Genomic DNA, 23,771 nt, shown 5'->3' with positions numbered 1-23,771 from the left:
AAAGTCACTCTGCAAGTCGGGAGTAAACAGCTTCTATCACATTACTACACTAATGGGCCTAGTTCTGTGTCACCACTTCCAAATCCTCCTCTCACCCAGGAAGTCTCTCAGCCAGAATCCAAGTCCAAGTGCCCCTTTTCTTCTATGGGGGCTCTCGTTTTACACCTTAAAAATACTTTCTGCAAAACACCTGGCTCCACACCAAACCAACCTGCCCTCAGGAGGTCCAGATCGATCATTGCTAGCCACACCCAGCACTGAAGTTGAGCTATGACGCACTCCTGGCCTGGGACTGGGCAACAGGCCCTCCACAGATACCACCTGAGCCCTACAGCTGCCACCCGTGGCTCAGCGGCTGCTCCAGGTGCTCCCTAATCCATGCAGGATCTGCAGACAGGCTCCAGCTAACCCCTCCATCCCTTATCCTCCAAACCTCACCCTCACCTGGTCACAAACAGAGATGGTGTTTTTTCCAGGGGGAAAAAAAAAAAAAAAAAAAAAAAAAAAGCTTCTATTGAAGAAAAAGACATCAGCAGGCCAAGGCTGAGTGGGCAGTCAATAAACAATTACTGAATGAATGAGTGTGTTCCTTCAAAAGCCTGCACTCAGGAAGGTAGGATTAGAGTCTTTGTTTTGGTTTGGTTCATTAAATTACTAGGATTTTAGTTTATGGGAGACATGTTTGAGTCAGTAGAATTTTGTTATTTTGTTGGCTAATCTAAGAATCTAAATAGTATATGCAATACTGATTTTGGGCAAACTAATACTGAATTACAAATATTTTAGTTAAAAATGCTCTTTTGGGCCAGCCAAACAAAAGGTGGCTCACATCTATAATCCCAGCACGTTGGGAGGCTGAGGCAGGCGGATCACCTGAAGTCAAGAGTTCAAGACCAGACTGACCAACATAGAGAAACCCCATCTCTATTAAAAATACAAAATTAGCTGGCGTGGTGGCGCACACCTGTAATCCCAGCTACTTGAGAGGCTATGGCAGGAGAATCACTTGAACCTGGGAGACAGAGGATGCAGTCAGCCAAGATCACACCATTGCACTCCAGCCTGGATTACAGAGGGAGACTGTGTCTCAAAACAACAACCATAATGAGACACCTCTACGCATCTGTTAGAATGGACAAACAACACTGACTACAACAAGCACTGCCAAGGATGCGGACCAACAGGAACTCTCATCCATGGCTGGTGGGAACGCCAAACTTTAGAGGATAACTTGGCAGTTTCTTACAAATCTAAACATATTCTTACGTACCGCCCAGCAATCGTGCTCCTTGTTCACCCAAGGAGTGGAAAACTTATGTTTTCGCATAAAAACTTTCACACCGGTGTTGAGAGCAGGTTTATTCATAACTGCCAACAGGTGTCCTTTAGCAGGGAGAGAGGGAAGAGGGAGGAAGAGGGCAAGGAGGGGGAGAAGAGGAAGGGAGGAAAATGAAAGGGAAGGAGAAAAGGAAAAAGTGGGATGGCTTGCATGTTACTTTAGACAGGAAATCAAGGAAGAATGAATTGTCCCAGAGGAGGCCATAGGGGACAAGAAAGTGCAGTGGCAATGATATCCTGTCTAATCCTGCCTATTTCTAATTTACTCATCCAACTTCAAATATTACACATGTGCATACATGTATGCAAACACAGCGCTTTTTTCTTTCTTTTTTAAGACAGTCTCGCTCCATCACCCAGATTGGAGAGTAATGGCGCCATGTCAGCTCACTGCAACTTCTGCCTCCTGGGTTCAAGCAATTCTCCTCTCAGCCTCCCAAGTAGCTAGGATTACAGGCACCCACCACCATGCCTGGCTGACTTTTGTATTTTTAGTAGACACAGGGTTTCACCATACTGGTCAGGCTGGCCTCAAATACCTGACCTCAGAGGACCAACCCACCTTGCACAGTGCTTCTTAAAAACAGTTTTATAGGTTATTCTGTTGCTTGCTCTTTCAATATAAAAACATCTCATTTACATCTTTTGCCGTCAGTCCCTTACTCTTAACAGCTGCACTCTATTCTATCCAGTGCAGCAACTGCAATTTATGTCAAGATTCCCCTGAAGATGAACATTTTCCATTTTTATTGTAAACAATGTGGTCATAAATATCTTTTCTATAGAGGTATATACAGTCATACTGATTTTTTTTTCAAGAGAGATTAACACAGTGGGATTTCTGAGTCAAAGGGTGTGTATGTTTTAGGTTTTGATATAATTCTTCCAAATTGCCCTCTGGGGAAGCTGAAGCAGTTGCACATACGCCCCCCTCAACCCCACTGGGCTCTGAGGGATCCTGTGCTATTTCCAAGTCCCTAACAGGCAGGCTCACTGTGGAGATACACTCTACGAGTGATTTTCTCTGAGTGGTAAAATCAAGACAGTGAAATCCTAACACACAGGACATTTCCTGGCACCAGTGTTAATGACCCTGAGAAGAGATGAATGAAGACACTGAAGATTTCCCCCCTGGAACTAGGAGCTGAACAGTCAATTTCCACTGGGAGATAAGCACCTACTCTTAAAGGCCTCACCCAGTCCCTCCACACCCGAGGGCAGAGATGAGCACAGGGTGGGCGAGCAGAGGAAAGTCCCCTGGTGCCAGCCTAGACAGGCAGGCACTCCCCATGCCAGGGCTGATGCAGGAAGGGCAGGGATCTTCCAACCAAGTGCCCTGGGGTATTTCACAAAGGGAAGTTAATTTGTGTGTAGGAAACAGAAATTTTTCACTTGTTCACACAGTGACTAGGTCCTCAGTCTTCCCGACAGGCCTGTGTGAGCACTTCCCAACCTCGTGCCACTGTCCCTGTGCAACAGATGAGGAACCCAAGCTTGGAGAAGTGACATGAGCTGCTCAGGCCACGGAGCTCTTACATGGTGGGGCCAGACTTGTCTGCTGATTTCGTGAAGGCAGGAGTTTATTCCATACTTTCCCAGTTTGTGAAAAGCTTGCTCTGAATCTAGCACCTTCCTCTTCTGGACACCCTGCATTAATTCCTTTTCATTGTTGCCAACATAACGTTTTCCCAAATGAAATCAAGAACAGAGTATAAGCTGCGTGTAGTGGCTCATGCCTCTAATCCCAGAACTTTAGGAGGCCAAAGCAGGTGGTTCATTTAAGGCCAGGAGTACAAGACCAGCCTGGACAACATAGGGAAACCCCATCACTACTAAAAACACACACATACACACACACAATTAGCCAGGCCTGGTGGCACACATTTGTAATCCAAGCTACTGGAGAGGCTAAAGCACAAGAATTGCTTGAACCCGGAAGGTGGAAGTTGCAATGAGCCAAGATCATGCCACTGCACTCCATCCTGAGCAACTGAGCCTGAATGTCGAAAAAAAAAAAAAAAAAACCACACACACACGCACACAGTATAAAGAGAACAGAATGTAAAGGAGGTCTGAATGTTGCCCTCTAAAGGCAAAACACTTTCTGCCGTTTTATTTTGCCCCAGATAAGGCGGAAAAAACTTATGACAATGTCTTATATTATGATTATTTCTGACTAGTTACCCACAATTACTATAATTTTTGTATTGTATTATCCTTTGTCCTATACTTACTATATTTTAGGTATTAAGTGCTAACATGTATCTTTTTAATTTCAAATATTCTGTGATTTCATGTGTGGTAGGGAACAGGGAGTTACTGCTTAACAGAGTTCTTTGTAGCAACAAACATTTGGGAAATATAGAGCGCTGATGATTATATAACATTGTGACTATAATTAATGTCATTGAATTAGGTATGCTTAAGAATAATTAGAATGGAAAATTGTATTTGCATATATTTTACTACAATAAAACTAGTAGATTTTGAAATAGCGCATCTCTGTACACTCTTTCAATAAACAGATTTTAGAATGAAAATCAATAGTTAGTTGGTGACTTCCGACCGTTTGGAAACGCTTGCTCTGGGTGGGCAATGCTAAGTTAAAATACAGGGTGTCAAAGAATATGCTGTCTTAAAAGAAACTTTACAACTCAAATGAGGAGAGAAGTCATTTGTGAACACTGCAATATGTACTCATGAGCTGGGCATGGTGGCTGATGCCTGTAATCCCAGCAATCTGGGAGGTTGAGGTACGCTGATCACTTTGAGGTCAGGACTTCAAGACCAGCCTGGTCAACATGGCGAAACCCTGTCTCCACCAAAAATACGAAAATTCACCAGGCATGGTGGTATGTGCCTATAGTTTCAGCTACTTAGGAGGCTAAGTCTGGAGAATCACTTGAGCCCAGGAAGTAGAGGTTGCAGTGAGCAGAGATCAGCCACTGCACTCCAGTCTGGGTGACAGAACGAGACTCCGCCTCAAAACAAAACAAAAAAAGAAAAAATAAATATGTACTCGGAGTAAGAGGCAGCTGTGCTTTAACGCCTAGAAAACATGCCTGTGGGCACAAGCTGGTTTTGTTGGATACATAACTTCTGTGACTACACTTTCATCAGTGTGTTGTTTTGGAGGTTTTTTTGAGACAGAGTCTGGCTCTGTTTTTTTTTTCCTAGGAGTAGCTGTTAATGGGCCATTCGTCTGAAAAGAATCAGGGCATGTCTATAGATATGTGCACTGGTATATATGTCTATAGATATGTGCACTGGTATCTATGTCTATAGATATATGCACCTGAGCACACTAGCTCACGCCTATAATCCCAGCACTTTGGGAGGCTGAGGCAGGAGGTTCATTTGAGACCAGAAGTTTGAGACCAGAAGTTTGAGACCAGCCTGGGCCACATAGCAAGACCCCTATCTGTACAAAAAAATTAAAAAATTAGCTGGGTGTGGTGGTGCATGCCTGTAGTTCCAGCTACTACAAGGGCTGAGGTGGGAGGATTGCTTAAGCCCAGGAGTTCAAGGTAACAGGAGTTATGATTGTGTCACTGCACTCTAGCCTGGGCAACAGAGCCAGACTCTGTCTCAAAAAAACCTCCTGGCCTCCCATAGTGCTGGGATTACAGGTGTGAGCCACTGTGCTCAGCCTACCAGTGCATGTATCTATAGACATGTCCTGATTCTTTCAGACTTACAGACCATAAAGAGCTACTCCTCGGAAAATAAAATTTAGCTTCATTTAACTTAAAACATACGTACTAGACAGAGCAATACCGCTAGGGGCCTAGGAGAAGGGCGTGGGAGAAGCTGCTTCCTGGCTGCACTGTTCACTGTGGATGATGGAGATGTTCTGGAGCGTGATGGAGGCACAGCACAGTGAAGGTGCTGAATGCCACTGACTTGTTCGCTTTACAATAGCTAATTTGAGGTTGATTTTGATCTCAATAAGTTATTTTATTTAAACCCAAGTAATTTTAATGGAAAAAGTACTGTTTAGAATCCTGAAAAAGACAGAATTGGAAATCTATGTAATGACCCATAGTTTTTAAACCTCTCCAAGTTTCCTGTTAAAACAGAGCAACTCGGAGAACAAAAAATGCAACCACAGACGTTGTCAACCCAAAAAAACCATATCTGCAAGGTCTATCCACACTCCCAATACAGGCAGACGAGGCAACCCTGCAGCAGCTACAGGTGCACAGGGCACCAGAACCTGTGTGGGAAGAAGGGGGAAGCACAGGAAGACAGGAGAGCCTCACAAGCCACCCCAGTAGCCCCTCAGGGGTACTGCCTTGGGGGCTGTGCCTGCAGGAGTCCTGGGTCCCTGATGTGGATGGGAAAGCTGAGAGGGAGGAGCCACTGCCTTGTGGTCCCTCCCAACTGACTCCTCAGGGCCCGTCCTCTCAGGACAGGACCCAGCACTGCGTAGAAACTCATGGAGTAAATTCCAAGGCCACCAGACAGGAAGAACAGGGCAGAAGAAGGTAAGGTCCAGATAACCACAAAGAAGAGAAAAAGAGCCAAAAATCTAAAGACAAGGCCCATTTTTTAATACTTAACACTGAAGAGGGAGCTCTAGAACCATGAAACTACAAACGCCGTCTAGAGCCAACCCACCGCTGCCCTCCAAGTCCCCAAAGCCCAGGAATCCAATGTCAAGTAACAAGTTAACTGAAAAGAATTATGGTTGAATCCTACACACAATTATCCTAAGAAAAAAAGAGTAAGGAAGAGTAACATGTCTAAGTCAATAAAAGAATTTTGTCAAAAAAATCTGACCACAAAATAGGAGTAATAAAGAGTATCAGGAAAGAACAGTATAATCCAAATCAGAGGTCATGGAGCTTAGGAAAAATTACATAAAGGAAATATTTTGGAAAAGAAGACAAACTAAAAGGTACACAGTGAATAAACACAACAGATTATGCTTTGCAAAAAACTGAGGGTGAAAGGAGGAAACTTTTTTAAATAAGAAAATTGGTGCTAACGATAAAAAGGAAAAGGCCAGGCGAGGTTGCTCATGCCTGTAATCCCAGCACTTCGGGAGGCTGAGGTGGGCAGATCATTTGAGGTCAGGATTTTGAGACCAGCCTGACAAACATGGTAAAACCCCATCTCTACTAAAAATACAAACAAATTAGCCAGTGTGGTGGCCCGCACCTGTAATCCCAGCTACTTGGGAGGCTGAGGCAGGAGAATTGCTTGAACCTGGGAAGGGAGAGGTTGCAGTGGGCCCAGTTTGCACCACTGCATTGCAGCCTGGACGACAGAGTGAGACTCCCATCTCAAAAAAATAAAATTAAAAATAAATAAGGATACAAGAGGGAATGATACTGAAGGCTCAATATATATTCAAGTCCCAAAAGACAAAAAACAAAAAAACACAATTTGGAAATTAAAAAATACTAAAAACTGTAATTTAAAAAATACTCTTCCAGGCTGGGCAAAGTGGTTTATGCTTGTAATCCCAGCACTCTGGGAGGCTGAGGCGGGTGGATCACCTGAAGTCAGAAGATTGAGACCATCCTGGCCAACATGGTGAAACCGTGTCCCTACTAAGAATACAAAAATTAGGGCCAGGTGCAGTGGCTCACACCTGTAATCTCAGCACTTTGGGAGCCCAAGGAGGGCAGATCACCTGAGGTCGAGAGTTCAAGACCAACCTGACCAACATAAAGAAACTCCATCTCTACTAAAAATACAAATTAGCCAGGCGTGGTGGCACACGCCTGTAGTTCCAGCTACTTAGGAGGCTGAGGCAAGAGAATCGTTTGAACCCAGGAGGTGAAGATTACAGTGAGCCAAGATCGTTCCATTGCACACCAGCCTGGACAACAAAAACAAAACTCCGTCTCAAAACTAAATAAATAAATTAGCCAGGCGTGGTGGCAGGTGCTTGTAATTCCAGCTACCTGGGAGGCTGACGCAGGAGAATTGCTTGAACCTGGAAGGTAGAGGTTGCAGTGAGCTGAGACTGTGCCACTGCACTCCAGCCTGGGCCACAAGAGCAAGACCCCATCTCAAAAAAGAAAACTCTTCTAAAATTTAAAAAGGCCCATTGTGGTGGCTCACACCTGTAATCCCAGCACTTTGGGAGGTCGAGGCAGGTGGATCACCTGAGGTCAGGAGTTCAAGACCAGCCTGAGAAACATGGTGAAACCCTGTCTCCACTAAAAGTACAAAAATTAGCTGGGCATGGTGGTGCATGCCTGTAATCCCAGCTAGCTGGGAGGCTGAGGCAGGAAACTGTTTGAACCTGGGAGGCGGAGGTTGCAGTAAACCAAGATCATACCCCTGCACTCCAGCCTGGGCAAGAGAGTGAGACTCTGTCCCAAAAAAAAAAAAAAAAAGATTTTGGGAAAAACTATCTACCACTGTAAGCCTGACAACTTTCCAACACTTCAAGAGCTCTCCTGAGGAGTGGTGATATTAATACGACATTTTTAGTATTTTATTTAAAGCTACATCAACATTTAGAAGAGTTGAAATTCTCAGTGAAGTCATTTCCCAAATGACCAATGCATAATGTTGTAACATCAACAGTGGACAAAAGATCCATTCAAAGTACAAGGTAGCCCAGAGGATTTCAATGTAACAGTACCAACAAATCCACTGCTACATCATTAGATTTCACACTGCAACTAACCTTTAAGAAATCACTACTTGTTGAGTTTTCGTTTGATATCAAATAACAATGCCCTCAATTATGTGAAAAGAGATTTAAAATATTTCTCCTTTTTCCAACTATGTATCTGTGTGAGGTTAGTTTTTAAGGTATCAAAAACAGGCTGGGTGTGGTAGCTCACACCTGTAATCCCAGCACTTTCAGACGCTCAGGTGGGAGGATGGCTTGAAGCCAGAAATTCGAAACCAGCCTGGGAAATCTTTTAAATTTTAATCTTTTGTAGAGACCCTGTCTCTACAAAGTTATTTTTTAAATTAGCCAGGCGTGGTGGTGGACACCTGTAGTGTTAGCTACTCGGGAGGCTGAGGTGGGAGGATCTTTTGGGCCCTGGAGTTGGAGGCTGCAGTGGATCACACCACTGTACTCCAGTGTGGTCAACAGAGCAAGAGCTCTTTAAAAAAATTAAAAAGTAAAGACATCAAAACAACTTATTACAACAGAGTTGAATACTGAAGCAGATATGAGAATCTAGTCTTACATCAAACCAGACATAAAGAAATTTGGAAAAAATGTAAAACTATCCCATTGGCCTCACTAAAGTTATTTTTATTTTGGAAAATATTATTATTTCCCATAAACATATATTATTTATGTTAAAATATGATTTTTTACCTTAAAATGAATTAATAAATATGTTAAAGGCCTTTTGGTGGGGCGTGATGACTCACGCTTGTAGTCCCAGCTACTCGGGAGGCTGAGGCAGGAGAATCGCTTGAACCCGGGAGGTGGAAGTTGCAGTGAGCCAAAATCATGACACTACACTCCAGCCTGGGTGACAGTGAGACTCTGTCTCAGAAAAAAAGAAAAATAAGTAAATATTTGAAAGGCCTTCCGTAATTTTTTCAGGAGTATGAATGGGTTGGTCCTAAGATCAAAAAGCTTTTAAAATGCTATACTAGAAAATGTACTTCCTGCCACCAGAACAACTGGAGAAGTATCAGGACGCAAGACAGTGGTGGCGTTAAATCTGCACCTACCTGTGGAGCCAAGACTGAATGACGGCTTCGGGGTGAAAGTGCTGCCCGCAATGGCTGGGTGCTTTCCCAGTGAGTATGCAGTGCAGCCATTCAGAGGAAGACAGATGATGGAGGGAGGACACAACCCATAGGACAAGCTTGTCCACTGTTACTGACAGTAAAGGTTATCTTTTTAAGAGATGGGGTTGAGGCCAGGCATGGTGGCTTATGCCTGTAATCCCAGCACTTTGCGAGGCCAAGGCGAGTGGATCATCTGAGGTCAGGAGTTCAAGACCAGCCTGGCCAATAGGGTGAAACCCCATCTCTACTAAAAATACAAAAATTAGCCAGGCACGGAGGCAGGTGCCTGTAATCCCAGCTACTCAGGAGGCTAAGACAGGAGAGTCAATTCAACCCACGAGGTGGAGGTTGCAGTTAGCAAGATTGTGCCACTGCACTCCAGCCTGGGTGACAGAGTGAGACTCTATCTCAAAAAAACAAAAAAAAAAAAAACAAAAACAAAAACAAAAGGAAAAGAAAAAAAAGAGATGGGGTCTCACTCTGTCGCCCTGGCTGTTGTTCAGTGATGTAGTCACGGCTCACCATAGCCTCAACCTCTCAGGCTCAGGTGATCCTCCCATCTCAGCCTCCCAAGTAGCTGGGACTATGCCCCCATGCCCAGCTAAATTTTGTAATTTTAGTAGAGATGGGATTTTTCCATGTTGGCCAGGCTGCTCTCGAACTCTTGGGCTCAAGCAATCTGCCTGCCTTGGCCTCCCAAAGTGCTAGGATTACACCCAGCCAACCATCTCAACCTCTTGAGTAGCTGGAACTACAGGTGTGTGTCACCACATCCAGTTAATTTTTAAATTTTCTGTAGAGATACAGTCTTGCTATGTTGCTCAAGCAGGTCTTGAATGCCTGGCCTGAAGCCAACCTCCTCCCTCAGCCTTCCAAAGCACTGGGATTACAGGTACAAGCCACCATGCCTGGCCAGGATATCATTTTGTAAACATATACTGGACTATAGGAAGAAGTGAGGGAAGAGGAGTTATAAGATAAATTAAGTGACCCATAAAGGAGGGATTTAGGTATATTCTCTAAAAATTTTGATACAATAGAAATTATTAGAACAAAAATACACTTTTCTAAATATTAAAATTATACTCAGAACAAAAGCAAGTAAGATAACTGCTTATTTAAAAACACACCTAAAGTAAACAATGGCCAGTTAAACCTTTTTTTTTTTTTTTTTTTTTGGAGACAGTGTCTTGTTTTGTCGCCAGGCACCAGGCTGGAGTGCAATGGTGCGATATTGGCTCACTGCAACCTCCACCTCCCGGGTTAAAGCAATTCTCCTGCCTCAGCCTCCCAACTACAGGCATGTGCCATCATGCCCAGCTAATTTTTGTATTTTTAATAGAGACAGGGTTTCACCATGTTGGCCGGGATGGTCTCAATCTCTTGACCTCGTGATCCACCCGCCTCGGCCTCTCAAAGTGCTGGAATCACAGGCGTGAGCCACCGCGCCCGAAAACCATTACGTTTTTAAAATCTATAGGAGGAGGAAGAGGCTGAGGCGACACAAACAGAGGCTAAACACCTTGGAATAGATTTGGTTTTATAGATTTGACTTTGAAACACTGTACTTTTTTTAAACTTGATTGTTAAACAAGATCAAAATTTCAAAAACTAACCCCTTTAAATCATAAACAAAGTGCAACAAAAGTATCTAAAGGATTATCCTCAGTTAGTGGCTTAACTAGAAAGGGCTGAGAGGACCCACTTTAATGAACCTTGCAGTGACCTGACAAGACATCCCACTGGGAGGTGCACTAAGGACAAAGTGATAAAAGAAAGCAAAGTGAAAAAACAAAACAAAACAAAACAAAAACTAACAATTCCTGATGGAGGGCTAGTATTGTTATTCTGAAACGGATCTGCTCTGCGTGTATTGTGGGAATAAAGCAAAGAAGTTAACTGCAATTATTACTAATTTGTTCATCCCTGGTTTCACTGTGAGTCACGGTTTTTGGCATGGGGGAAAGGAAACATAAGAGTTAAGCAGAAAAGCTTGTAGTCATGCATCTGAATTAAAAACATCCACATAACTCATGATGAGTTCTATATTAAAAACAAGGCCGGGTTCAGTGGCTCATGCCTGTAACCCCAGCAGTTTGGGAGGCTGAAGTGAAAGGACCACTTGAGGTCAGGAGTTTGTGACCAGCCCGGCCAACATGGTGAAACCCCGTCTCTACTAAAAAATTCAAAAAAAAGCCAGGCATGGTGAAGTGTGCCTGTAGTCCCACCTACTCAGGAGGCTGAGGCAGGAGAACTGCTTTAATCTGGGAGGTAGAGGCTGCAATGAGCCAAGACTGCACCACTACACTCTAGCCTGGGTAACAGAGTGAGACCCTGTCTCAAAAAACGAAAACAAAAAAGCTAGGTGCGGTGGCTCACGCCTGTAATCCCAGCACTTTGGAAGGCTAAGGCAGGCAGATCACAAGGTCAGGAGATTGAGACCATCCTGGCCAACATGGTGAAACCCTGTCTCTACTAAAATAGAAAAAAATAGCTAGTCGTGGTGGTGTGTGCCTGTAGTCCCAGCTACTCAGGAGGCTGAGGCAGGGGAATTGCTTAAATCCTGGAGGTGGAGGTTGCAGTGAGCCGAGATCATGCCACTGCACTCCAGCCTGGCGACAGAGCAAGATTCCGTCTCAAAAAACAAACAAACAAACAAACAAAAACTTCCTAGCACTGTCCAGTGAAAAGGCAACAAAGACTGACCCAGGAGCAGAAGTCCCCCAGAATGCAGACTGTGACCTTAGGAGGCCACTTTCTATAAAAATGAGACAATTGGAAATTTGAACACTGATGGGATTATTTGATGATTTTAGGGATGAATTTGGGGTAGAATGATATTGATGTTGTGGGTGGCTATACGAGAGCAGTCTGTGTTTTTGGAGACATGCTGAAGTACTGGCTAGGAAGTCACCTGATGCCTGCAATTGGCTTCAGGGAGCTGGGGATGGCGGGAGCTGGTGGACAAGCACAAAACAAGCGTGCTGCCGTGTGAGGGTCATGGGCCTTCACTGTGCTTTTTCTGTCTACTCTCTGCATGTCTGAAATTTCACATGGTAGAATTTGAAGAAGCAGGTAATAAAATGCTTGCCTTCTTTTTAATCCTTTACCTCTCTCCAGTGTTGTTTTTTAACTTGAGTTGAAGACATTCCAGGAAGGCGTAATAGGAATAAGAAAGGGGAAGCCAAAGGAAGCAGAGAGAGATTAGTGGGGGTTGTTTTAATGACTGTGTCCTCCAGAAACAAGTCCTAATTTTAACAATGGGGCATGATTTGATTGGTCTTGTGCAAAGATTCAAGTTTCTTCTTTGATAGTGGTTCTCATTTTAGGATACTGTGCCCTAGGCACCATGCTGGGTGCTTTATATGTGTAATTTATTTAATCCTCTCCTTTATTCTTATCATCATTCCCATTTTAAGTATGAGAACTGAGGTTCATCGAGGTTAAGGCATTTGCTTGAGTTCCAGTCACCTTAGCAAGTGGCAGAATCCACTTGGCACGGTGGCTCACGCCTGTAATCCCAGCACCTTGGGAGGCTGAGGTAGGTGAATCACTTGAGGTCAAGAGCTCAACACTAGCCTGGCCAACATGGTGAAACCCCATCTCTACTAAAAATACAAAATTAGCTGGGTATAGGGCCAGGCGCGGTGGCTCAACCCTGTAATCCCAGCACTTTGGAAGGCCGAGGCGGGTGGATCACGAGGTCGAGAGATCGAGACCATCCTGGTCAACACGGTGAAACCCCGTCTCTACTAAAAATACAAAAAACTAGCGGGGCATGGTGGCGCGCGCCTGTAATCCCAGCTACTTAGGAGGCTGAGGCAGGAGAATTGCCTGAGCCCAGGAGGCGGAGGTTGCGGTGAGCCGAGATGGCGCCATTGCACTCCAGCCTGGGTAACAAGAGCGAAACTCTGTCTCAAAAAAAAAAAAAAAAAAAAAATTAGCTGGGTATGGTGGTGCATGCCTGTAATCCCAGTTACTCAGGAGGCTGAGGCAGGAGAATCAGTTGCACCTAGAAGGTGGAGGTTGCAGTGAACCAAGATTGTGCCAATGCCCTCCAGCCTGGGAGACAGGGCGAGACTCCATCTCAAAAAATAAATAAATAAATAAAAGAGTAGCAGAATCAGGATCTGAAATCGGGTCTGCATGGTGCCAAAAAGAGATGATGCTGCTGAAGAGCATGCACTATTACCTCCAGAAGTCCAGCTATCCACAGGAAAGAAAACAACTGTGGTGGAAAACAACACACTGTACTTTATTCATCAGAACGTTTCTAAAGTCACAAATGAGATGCAGAACATGAGCACTTAATGTTTCCTTCATTCTATGAAATTACCAGGCCTACTGTGAGCCAGATAAAGGGGCACCAGACAAAGCCCTTTCCCTTGTGAAGTTGGTGCTTGAGCTAACAGCCTGCAGGCCGGGAGGACACAGAGTTGCAGGCTGACTGAGCTACAAGGGCGGCCGGCCAGGACGCCGAGCGTGTGTGAATAGAGTTCAGTGTTATAATCCAGTGAAATATAGAGCAAAGTTCACCGAAGCATGCTTAATAGCACGCTTCCTCACCACCAGTTACACAATGAGGCTGGAGTGAGCACCTCTTGGCACACACGGCTGTAATTAAAGCTACTTTTTACATGGCCAAACAAAACACTCTTGGAAAGGGAGGGGTGGGGCGAGAGGCCATTCTGAGACCTCTCTGGGTTCAGAAGCTCCTACTGGTGGGTCCAGCTGCTGGCTGCCCCTCAGAGGCCCCCATAACTTCTCCCTTCCCCTGCTCTGGGCTCTCCCAGCCACTGCGCGGCCACCTCCTCTCCTCTGCATAGTCCCACCCAACGTGTCCCTCACATGGTGGCAGGCCCTCTCCTGACACCTCATCCATCCTGGCCTGCGCAAGGGCTCACAGCAGCAGAGATGAGCTGCGGTCCCAGCTCCTCTCACAGCCTTGGGGGCCATCTGGGAACCCAGGCATCAGCCAGGGAGGAAAAGAGTAGGAATAAATAGAAACAATGAAGAAAGGATGCCAGGAAAGGAACTTTTAAAATAGAGGCTGGAAGTGGGTCAAGAGAGAAGGCAGCAAGAAGGCTGATGGGGGCGCAGAAGGAAGAGTGTGGCCGGCAGGGAATGAGACGTGGGACCCTACATGATGTCCATGCCAGAAACATACAAGGCAGTAACAGGCAGCAATGTACTTCCGCCTGTTCCAACCCAAACACATGGGTATTAAGGAACTTTCCAGTCTCCCATGCAGCTGCTGCTAGGCTGAGCCTCCTCTCGTTTTTCTGGCGTCCTTCTGTTCCCTACAGTACCTGTCTCACAATGCGGTAAAAGAGCACCAGCTTCATCCATGTGGGAGAAAGGCCAAAAAGAATCGGTGAAGACCTAAACTGGCCCATTCAGGACAGGCGGCTCCAGGCCATATGCAGGAAACGGAAGCCCTCTCTCAGAGCCACTGGATGACCCTGAGATTCTGGGCTAAGGATATCAGGGCAGGCCGTAGCTGCAGAGGAGGGGCTAAGGTACCTTTTTACACCACTCAGTTCCCAGGATGGCTCTTCTCACAGAAGCTGAAGCCAGTCAATGCTGTGCACACTCAGGGAATACAGACTGCACCTACGCGGCAGCGCCTAGCAACATCGGGAGCACTGAGGTGTACCTGGGAACTCTGAGGGGGACAGTGCACTCTGACCGCGCCTGGCCTTGGGCTGCTTGCCCAGTCGCACTATGACCAAATCCTGACTGAGACTGGAGTGCTCTTAGCCTGAAAGATGAGGGATGTGAGTGCAAAGCAGAATGAGGCCATGTAAAGCTCCTGGCCACGTGACCAAAAACACTGAGATACAGAACTGGCGGCTCATCAGGGACACGATGTCCCTAAAGAGAGATGGCACCATCAGCAGGGGACCTCCACCACTGTCCCACATCTTGGTTGCTTTGACATTCTCCTTTCACACTTCTTCAGAAATAAACTGAGACGAGCCTCGTGAAGCCCACCTGTCTCCCCGGAGACCCGGAGCCGCTGGCCATTGCAGAAGGCGCCCCGGCCCCGCCGGCCCGTGTACAGCCGCTCCTCTGTGCAGTGGTAAATCACTCCGAATTCAAGCTGTGGGCGGCAGAGGCAGGACAGAAAACAAAGGCGGTTCACTCATTTGATGTGGGTAAAAACATCGTAATTCAAAGATGAAGGCTGTGCTAGGTGTTAGGGTAACACATGACAATGTGACAGACGCGACTTTTCCAAAAGGAACTGAGAAAAAGCAGTGTCTGCATTTAATATGAGACCTGGGCATAAAAGTAAGCTTGCGTTTGCTAAATAACTACATTTTAAACTTTATTCAGACTAGTAAAACTTTAAAAATTAACATCATAATCAAGCATTAGTAGCCAGAAGTTATTGAAAAAGCTTAACTTTTCAGAAAGGCCCCTTTTGTTGCTGAAAAAAAAGAAGGTTACTTGTGACTCTAATTAAACCCCATAAGAAATCCTCAAAATTACTGATGTGTGAAGAATGGAGAATGCATCTGCAAAGCCAGCACTATTCCAGAAGCCCAAGGTCAGCCCCAGAGAGGGAGAGGCGGCACGGCAGGCTCAGGACTGGCCCGTGAGCAGGCAGTGCACTCAACAGTGGCCCACTGGCCCCCATCAGGGGACAGTGTCAGACCACCGCCTCCCAGCACAAAGCAAGGAAAGGAAGAGATCAACGCAGGAAAGGACAGGAGCCCACAGCCACATGCCTCTGTGACCTTTCCTCTACCGACTGGTCACCACTCAGGGTTAACAAGGGCAAGCGTGCTTGCTTAACAAGTTAGCCAAGTGTTCACCTCTCTGGAAAATGAAAAATAACACCCCAGCCAAATGCCTTAGGAAAGGCTTGGCTGGCCCTGGGGTGAGCACCACCACACTGAAGTGGATGCCCCAAGCTAGAAAAAGGGTTTATTTCTGGGGGTTGGGGTGGGTCATTCAGTCAACACTTACTCAGAGCCTGCAGCTGTCTGGCAGCATTTCCTCATCCTTCCCCTTCCAGAACCCTGGCTTTAAAGGGATCCTCATGACCAGGTCAGTCCTAGAACTGAGCTAGTTTCTGAGGCCTGTGAAGGGCTCCCAGACCACAGAGGACTCCCATGGGAAGAAGCCCACCAGTAGAAGCCAGGACCTCCTGTGTTCAGTCTAGGAACAGAGGACAGACCCTAGCAGACCCACAGAGAGGCTGAGGACCTAGCCACCTGTTCCAGCAGCCCTTTGCACAGTCACAGAGCAATCAACTCCTGAAGTGCTGCTCAGCCTCCTACACACTCACTGGGCAACACAATATTATTTGACAGAGAAAGAAGTCAATCACTGCATCCTCAGGCAAATTTCACTATTACAGTTCTTACTTATCTTCAGCTTAAGTACTTTGAGATACTTTAGTACTTCATCTTAAGTACTTATCTCAGCTCCCCTGCCAGGGAGTCTGTGCTGAGACTGAGGGGAAACTGTACAAATGCTGCTCTGAAGGAGGGCTGCTTTTGAGAAACACGAAGCACTATTTAAATAAAACTGTTTTAATTACAAAGAAATTAAGGCTCTTCTCAGGGCTGCTGCTTGAACTGCTTAATAAGGTTGAAACCTCAGCCCCATGCCTTCCATGCAGGTCCCACAACACTGTGTAGTTCAGAAGGCCTATGGGAACCCTGAAAAAGCTGCGTTCTCATGCTAATAACCGGAGGAAGATAAGAAAGAATGATTAGAATATTGGGATTGAGGACGTTCTCCAAAAATAAGTGCTCCTTTTAGTTTGTGAGCAGATCACACGCTCTAGAGGTCAGCTGGAGACGGACTTGGACAGTTCACTCAGGACTTCCGCTTCCACCGCAATGTCACAAAAAGACCCCGGGGGAACACGAGGCCAGCCCTCCACAGGGGACAAGGGCCAGCCACAGAGCCCCACCCTGCACACCCCAAAGCCAGTCTGCCCTTGTTTATTTTCTCAGATTTGAAACCCACAGGCTTGGCTTTGCCAGTCATGATTAAGGCACAGGGTAAACTGAAAACCCAGCACACAGAGGCTGAAGCCAGAAAGGAAGGATGGCCAGAGGGAGTCCAGGGAGGGGCCCTGGGGACCAGGCCGCACCCGCACCTCTTGTCGAACAGCAAATCCAATGCTGACAGCCACGGTCGGGAATCTGCAAAGGAAGATAGAAACGTTTACTCTCTGGAGGAAGTGCAGCAGCTCTGGGAGCCTGTGTGGGAGCTGTGTGCTGTGCAGCTCCTCCCAGGCTCAGAAGGACCTTCTTACACTCTGGGTGGGTTGGCTGTTTAAAAACTGCTTCCCACAATTTCACTAGCTTCCAAGACAAACAGACTAAACTGACCATGTTGTAAGACAGTTAACTTTGAAAGAAAACAGTACCATGAAAGTCACATGAGACTGACGTAACCCAACAACGCTCTGATGCCCAATTAGGAATGACCTCAATCATCTGTTTTCTGGTTCTCTGAACCTAAAGGGATGGCAGAGCCCTCCCCAAAAGCCAGATCCCAGTCCCAGGTGGGGTGCCAGGCAGGTGGTCCCAGGAGGCACTGCAGCCTCCCCACAGGAGCCAGTTCTGAGCCACAGCCCACCTCGTGGCACTGCTAGCATTTCTGGACCTGCCTGAGTGCCCAGCAGCCAGCTGTAGGGACAGCCATGGCTGCAGACAGTATTCATGAACAGTGTGCCTGTGCTTCTGTGATTTTGCTGTTGCTGCTCAGTATCTTCAAAATCCTTCCTTTATAGGGAGATCATTGGAACTTAAAAACAAGCAGGAAAGGCTGGGTACTGCAAACTGACAGGAAAAATGCAAAGCCAGATGTACACAAACGAAACTCTGACTGCTGGGGTGTGCAGGACACTGGGATGAGCCGCTGGCTTCCAGGGCAAATGCACCTTGTGCCAGGTCTCGCACTTGTTCTGGTGCCCAGGAGAGCTTTCTCCCACTGCTATGGCCCAGTGCTGGTAGGCACAGGGGTGAACAGGCGCCATCTGAGTGGCAGCTGCTGGTGGCTTTCAGATGTCTTCAGACCACGATGATTGCCTCAGCTGTAGCGTGGGGCTCAGGAATGGTCAGGATCAGCTCTGGAGCCTGCTCTTAAATTGTTGCTCTTCTCTCAGTCGCCTCCCCAGTCCCAAGATTCCCCCCAGGGTTGCAGACAGGGAAGCACTGGAAACTATGTCTCTGGAGCCACCAAAGACCCTCGGATAGATGTGTGGCCTTCACCATGTGATGGAGCTTTACCTGCCATATCCCCGTTATTAGCACCCTGGACCACGAGCGTGCAGTAGTGATGAGGTTCCACTCAGTGACATCACCCGGGAGGGGACCCCTGGGAAGGGTCACGGTTTAGTTGAAATGAGAGACTGGTGACACAGTTGCTGGCACCAGATGGCATGATGACTCCACTGCCTCAAAAGGGTCACCTTGTGTAGGCATGACTGAATTCTCAAGGCAATTCTCACTTAGAAAAAGGCCGTGCTCAGCATGGCGTAACTTCACATTTTACATATAAACATGCCATCAGAGGCAGATCGTAAAGGAGCCCACTTCCAGGCTCTGCTCACCCTGCCCACTCAGCACGTGTCGGCCAGTGTGCTGGCGTGCACTGTGAACGCGGGAGCCGCAGGCCACCTGCCCACGGAATGGGAATCTCTCCAGGGTTCTCCAGAGCTGGAGAAACGCCCTCTTGTGAAAGTTACATCATGCTCTGTGCCCCAGGCCCTCTGTGACCCTGGACAGGCACTACAGCACCATCACCTGACCTGTTCCTGTCGGAGAACACCTGTGGTCGTGTCCCTGTCACCTCCCCATCCCTGTCACTTTGCCATCCCCAAAGTTCCATTCCCTTCACCTCCCCCTACAGGCCCTTCTGACCTCCCCAAACCTGTTTTTTGTAACCACAAGGTTCATTCTCATACAAGAAGATGGCTCTCAAATCTCACTTGTCATGGGCCACTCTCTACATGTCAGGCTCCGGCCACTGCGGGGCAGCACAAGCTTTGTATCCAACCTCACCCGTTTCTCCAGTGGGGGTGGGGTGGGGGGTGGGGGGAGTTGGACTCCTTGGAGGGCTCCTTTTTAAATGCAACCCAACATTTTTAACATAACAAATTGGCTTTTAAACAAGTGTAGATTTCCTTACATACTCCAAGAGCCTCTCACAAATGGAAAACCTTATTTCAAGATCTGATCATCTTTCTAATGAGACTATGAGCCTACTACAGGTTTGTTTATATATTTCTGCCTTTAAAAATACTGCTTTTGAAAAGACAAAACCTCACAGAAGAGGACATGTTAAGCCCTCCAATGGAGGCGATCCCTGCTCAGCTCACCTGTGTACAAAATTGCAGGTGCCATCAATGGGGTCAATGATCCAGGTCGGACTGTGGGTGAGCACACACTTGGCCCCAGAAGCTGCGGCCTCTTCTGCAATGAACCTGTGGTAGAGAAACCCAGCCTGAGAAAATGCACCATGGACGGAGAACAACATGCCTGAAATTGCTTCCAGTCCCGTTAAAGAAAAAGGGGGCACAGCAAACATGTCACTATGGTTTCTCTGGGTCAAACAGAGGCACAGTCTTTCAACAACCACCTGCCTTTTGACCTGCCTCCCAGCTGACCTACTCCGCCACGTTTAGAAAACAGAGACCTCAGTGCCAGCGTCCATGAAGAGCACCATGGAACTCAAGCAGGCCAGGCAGAGAAATGCAAGCATGAAATACACTGGAAAACAGATCTTAGGAAGCAAAACTAAACTAGGTTTTAACTTCAGTCTGGAGGGGAGGAGGCTGATAAGAAATGACTGAGCAGGGCAGCCCAGGACTCTGATTTTGATTCTCCCACTGTCAGTGCTGATGATACCTGGGCACTGAGTGGTTAAATGTCACTTGCAGCTGAGATCTCCCTTGTCTGTACTCAGCCTGGCTCGCCTGAACTCCAGACACAGGTGAGCTGGTTCATTTTCCCAAAGGTGCCCTTCCTGCCCTGCTCTCTGACTTCTCTTTTTGGGTTGGTTTTTTAAGAGACAGGGTCTTGCTCTCTTACCCAGGATGGAATGCAGTGGTATTGTCATAGTTCATGCAGCATCAAACTCCTGGGTTCAAGTGATCCTCCTGCCTTATTCTCCCAAGTAGTTGGGTCTACAGATGCATACCACCATACCCAGCCAATTATTTTTTGTAGAGATGGGGTCTTGCTATCTTGGCCAGTCACAAACCCAGCTTCCCTCTAGGAGCAAGCAAGGGTGGGGCTGCAGGAAGGAGAGAGGCTGGGACATTCCCCACCTGCCCCTGCCCCATGTGCCCTGTGCAGGCGCCACTCCTCCACGTGGCTTCCCTGACACACTCCTGCTAGAGGGAATGGGCTGCCTACTCCTGTACTCTGCAGCAGGCCCTGGCCTGGCCCCTCCTTTGTAATGAGTCCCATGCAAAAAAGGCCCCTACAGTCCTCACTTGAGTGTCCATCTGTCCTGCTAGGAATCTGACGGAGACAATGCCCTCTCAAGATTCACCTGCACAGAAGGAAACTCCAGGTGTTCTCTACTTACCTCAGTGAATGGTACCTCCCAGCACCCCCTGCTCAGGCCAAAAACAAGGGAAGGCACTCTTGCCCCATGAACTGTCACCCTTCCTCCTGCACCACACCCACACACAGGCCCGCGCACACAGGGAAGATGCCTGCGGTCAGGTGTGTTCGCAGCCCACCTTCAGCAGGCTGCTCCCTGTGGAGCTAGCTGCTGCTTACACCTTCCAAAGGCATCCTCAGGGTGAAAGAAAACACTCGATCTAAAGCATTGAGGGCAGCACTTGCACACTCTTGCAATGTCCCAAGTTCACTTAGGGTGGGGCCTTGGGCAGGTACTCAGCAAACATCTGTTCTGTGCATGACTAGGTGGCCTTGCTGAGAGGTTTTCTATCTGGTTCCTATAACAGGTTCACATATGCACTAGAAAAAAAGAGGACCTGCAGAGAATAAGGAGGAAAAATGAGTGAAAACCAAGCCAGATGCAGTGGCTCACGCCTGTAATCCCAGCACTTTGGGAGGCTGAGACGGGTGGGTCAGGAGTTCAAAATCAGCCTGGCCAACAGGGTGAAACCCTGTTTCTACTAAAACTACAAAAACTAGCTGAGCATGACGGTGCGTACCTATAATCCCAGCTGCTCGGGAGGCTGAGGCAGGAGAATCACTTGAACCCGGGAGGGGAGGGTTGCAGTAAGCCAAGATTGGGCCACTGCACTCCAGCCTAGGTGACAAAAGTGAGACTCCATCTCAAAAAAAAAAAAAAGCCCCATGTCCTGGTGTTTGGGGCATTATCCACCATGGTCATCAGCTTCCTGGGAGCCACTCTCCCTGCATGAACCATGTGGCCTAAGATTTGGCATCAGTGAACTTTTGGGTAAGACTGACAAGATGTTAGTGTGAATGGAAAGCCTGAAATGGAAACCTCTGTGGCTGCTCAGCCCCTTACAGTAGCCAGTCACCCCACGTGGCTGCTTACATTTGTTCAGTTCCTCGGTCTCTTGAGTCACCTTTCAAGTGCTCAGCACGCATGTGAGCGAGCGGCTACCACTGTGGACACAGCAGGCGTGGGCCACCCCTGCAGCAACAGACAGAGCCGCTGGCACCGCTGTCCCCCCACCGTGATGTGAAGAGACAACAGCAGGTATCTCATGGCGCTCAATGCCTCCTCTTTTTTTATTTCAGACGGAGTGTCACCCTATCGCCCAGGCTGGAGTGCAGTCGTGTGATCTCATCTCACTGCACCCTCCACCTCCCGGGTTCAAGTGATTCTCCTGCCTCAGCCTCCCAAGTAGCTGGGATTACAGATGTGCACCACCACACCTGGCTAATTTTTTGTATCTTTAGTAGAGACAGGGTTTCACCATGTTGGCTAGGCTGGTCTCAAATTCCTGACCTTGTGATCCACCCCCCTCAGCCTCCCAAAGTGCTGGGATTACAGGCGTGAGCCAACATGCCTGGCCTGATGTCACTTTTCTATGCACAGGAGCTGCCATACACACTGTAACCACCCTGATCCCCATCCACTCTGGGACCATCCTTCCATATCCTGGTGATAAAGTTCATGCTTGGGATGCACAGAGTCAACCAGCCCCTCAATTTTGCTGGTAAATTATCTGGAAATATACCCCTTGGATATGACAAGTGCATACATGTATCATCTCAGGCTGTTCCACTCCTCCCTGGCCCCCTGGAGAAATCCACGAATGAGCAGAGGCTTCTGAGCCATGAAGACCAGGCCAGAAGCACTAAGCAAGACACCCAAGGAATGCTCAGTTGTTCTGGAGAGCCCAGGCAGGCTTGGTCTGCCCCTAGAGCTCCCAGCCTGGGCAGGCAAGGTAGATGAGATGCAGTGAACCCAGGCTTCTGGTTCTTCATCTACACTGCACGCTTTCCTCCTTTCGGGAACTGCCTCCCCACTATCAGTTGTCCACACACTTCTGGGTCAGGCAGTCCACAGGCCCACCAGCCAGAGCCCCGGCTCAGGAACTGGTACTCCCTAAACAGGTCTAGGAAAACAAATGGTGGGTAGAAGCCACAATGGCAGGTGGAGTAGCGGGGTGGAGAGGCTATCTCCTGACCAGAGCAGCATGTAGGTGACACACAGATTATTCTACTTAAGGCATGACCATGAGTGCTGTCAGCACTGCCAGTTTTCCTAGAAACTTCAGGCACTCAATCTGTTTTTCATGTCTTCTTCTGTAGCTACATGACTTTCCTCTTCTGCAATGGCTTGTAATGATGTTTTTAAAGAAAACAGTCCACACCCTGAAAACACACATACAAGGAGCAAGTGTGAAAGCTTAAACTGGGCACAAGGTTGACAAAGAAGGGAACAGATATGACTTAGGTCCAGAAGGGAGTAGAAATGACGCAGGTACAAAGGTAAATTTCCAGGAAACTGTGGAGAAATGTGCAATTCTTCTTTTTAAACCTGACTTGAAGTAGGAAACCGAAGAGGTGGAAAGGAAACCATCACTGAGCCCTGAAGGAGGAGGCAGTGTAGTCTGCAGGCACTGACACCCCACACCCATGACAGCTCAGGCTGCAGTGCCCAGATCACCCATGTGGCATGCCTGTGGGCCTCCCAGGATGCTCAGGACCAGGAGCTCTGTGTTCATTTACCAGATCTGTGGGACACCCTCTAGGGAGGTCACCAACCAGCTTGTTTTCCCAGCAGCAACTATTAATATAAGGCTCTTGTTAACAAAGCTTCTGTTCTGTGCAACCTTTATTATTTATTTATTTGCCTTTAGGTTTCATTTAGTGTCACACAGCACATATTTATAGAAATCTTTTTTTTTTTTTTTTTTTGCCTTGGAGACATGGTCTCACTCTGTCAGCCAGGCTGGTGTGCAGTGGCACAATCACGGCTCACTGCAACCACAAAGCCCTGGGCTCAAGGAATCCTCCCGCTTCAGCCTCCTGAGTAGCTGGGCCCACAGGCATGCACCACCACACCTGACTAACTCTGCCTCACATGCTTTATGAGAATAACTCTAAGTACCCACACTGGCACTGGACGTTTTTCAGCAGCTAGCTATTCACACCCTAGAGCTGTCCTCCTCTTCACCCACCTTATGCACAACTCTGCCTGTGAGCCTGCCTGCCCCCCTGCAAGGTGGCACAAGCATCCCTCTTCCCACCTGCCTCATGCCTGTGGGCAGCAGGGGG

The 23,771-nt window shown here is 47.4% G+C and overlaps 1 protein-coding gene across 1 annotated transcript in view; it reads right to left on the bottom strand.

Moving 5' to 3' along the window:
- Nucleotides 1-23,771, bottom strand: part of IMPA2 (inositol monophosphatase 2) — a 53,549-nt gene that overhangs the window by 5,005 nt on the left and 24,773 nt on the right. Inside the window, exons 3-5 of the mRNA XM_039463818.2 lie at nt 19,412-19,516; nt 17,183-17,228; nt 15,058-15,166 (exon numbers count right to left, since the gene is read on the bottom strand). Of these exons, the coding sequence (XP_039319752.2) occupies nt 15,058-15,166; nt 17,183-17,228; nt 19,412-19,516 (260 nt within the window). The remainder of the gene's footprint in view (nt 1-15,057; nt 15,167-17,182; nt 17,229-19,411; nt 19,517-23,771) is intronic.

Source organism: Saimiri boliviensis, chromosome 13, assembly GCF_048565385.1.
Source record: "Saimiri boliviensis isolate mSaiBol1 chromosome 13, mSaiBol1.pri, whole genome shotgun sequence".
Lineage (NCBI taxonomy): Eukaryota > Metazoa > Chordata > Mammalia > Primates > Cebidae > Saimiri > Saimiri boliviensis.
The sequence above is the reverse complement of the archived record's forward strand: the minus strand, read 5'-3'. Positions and strand labels throughout refer to the sequence as shown.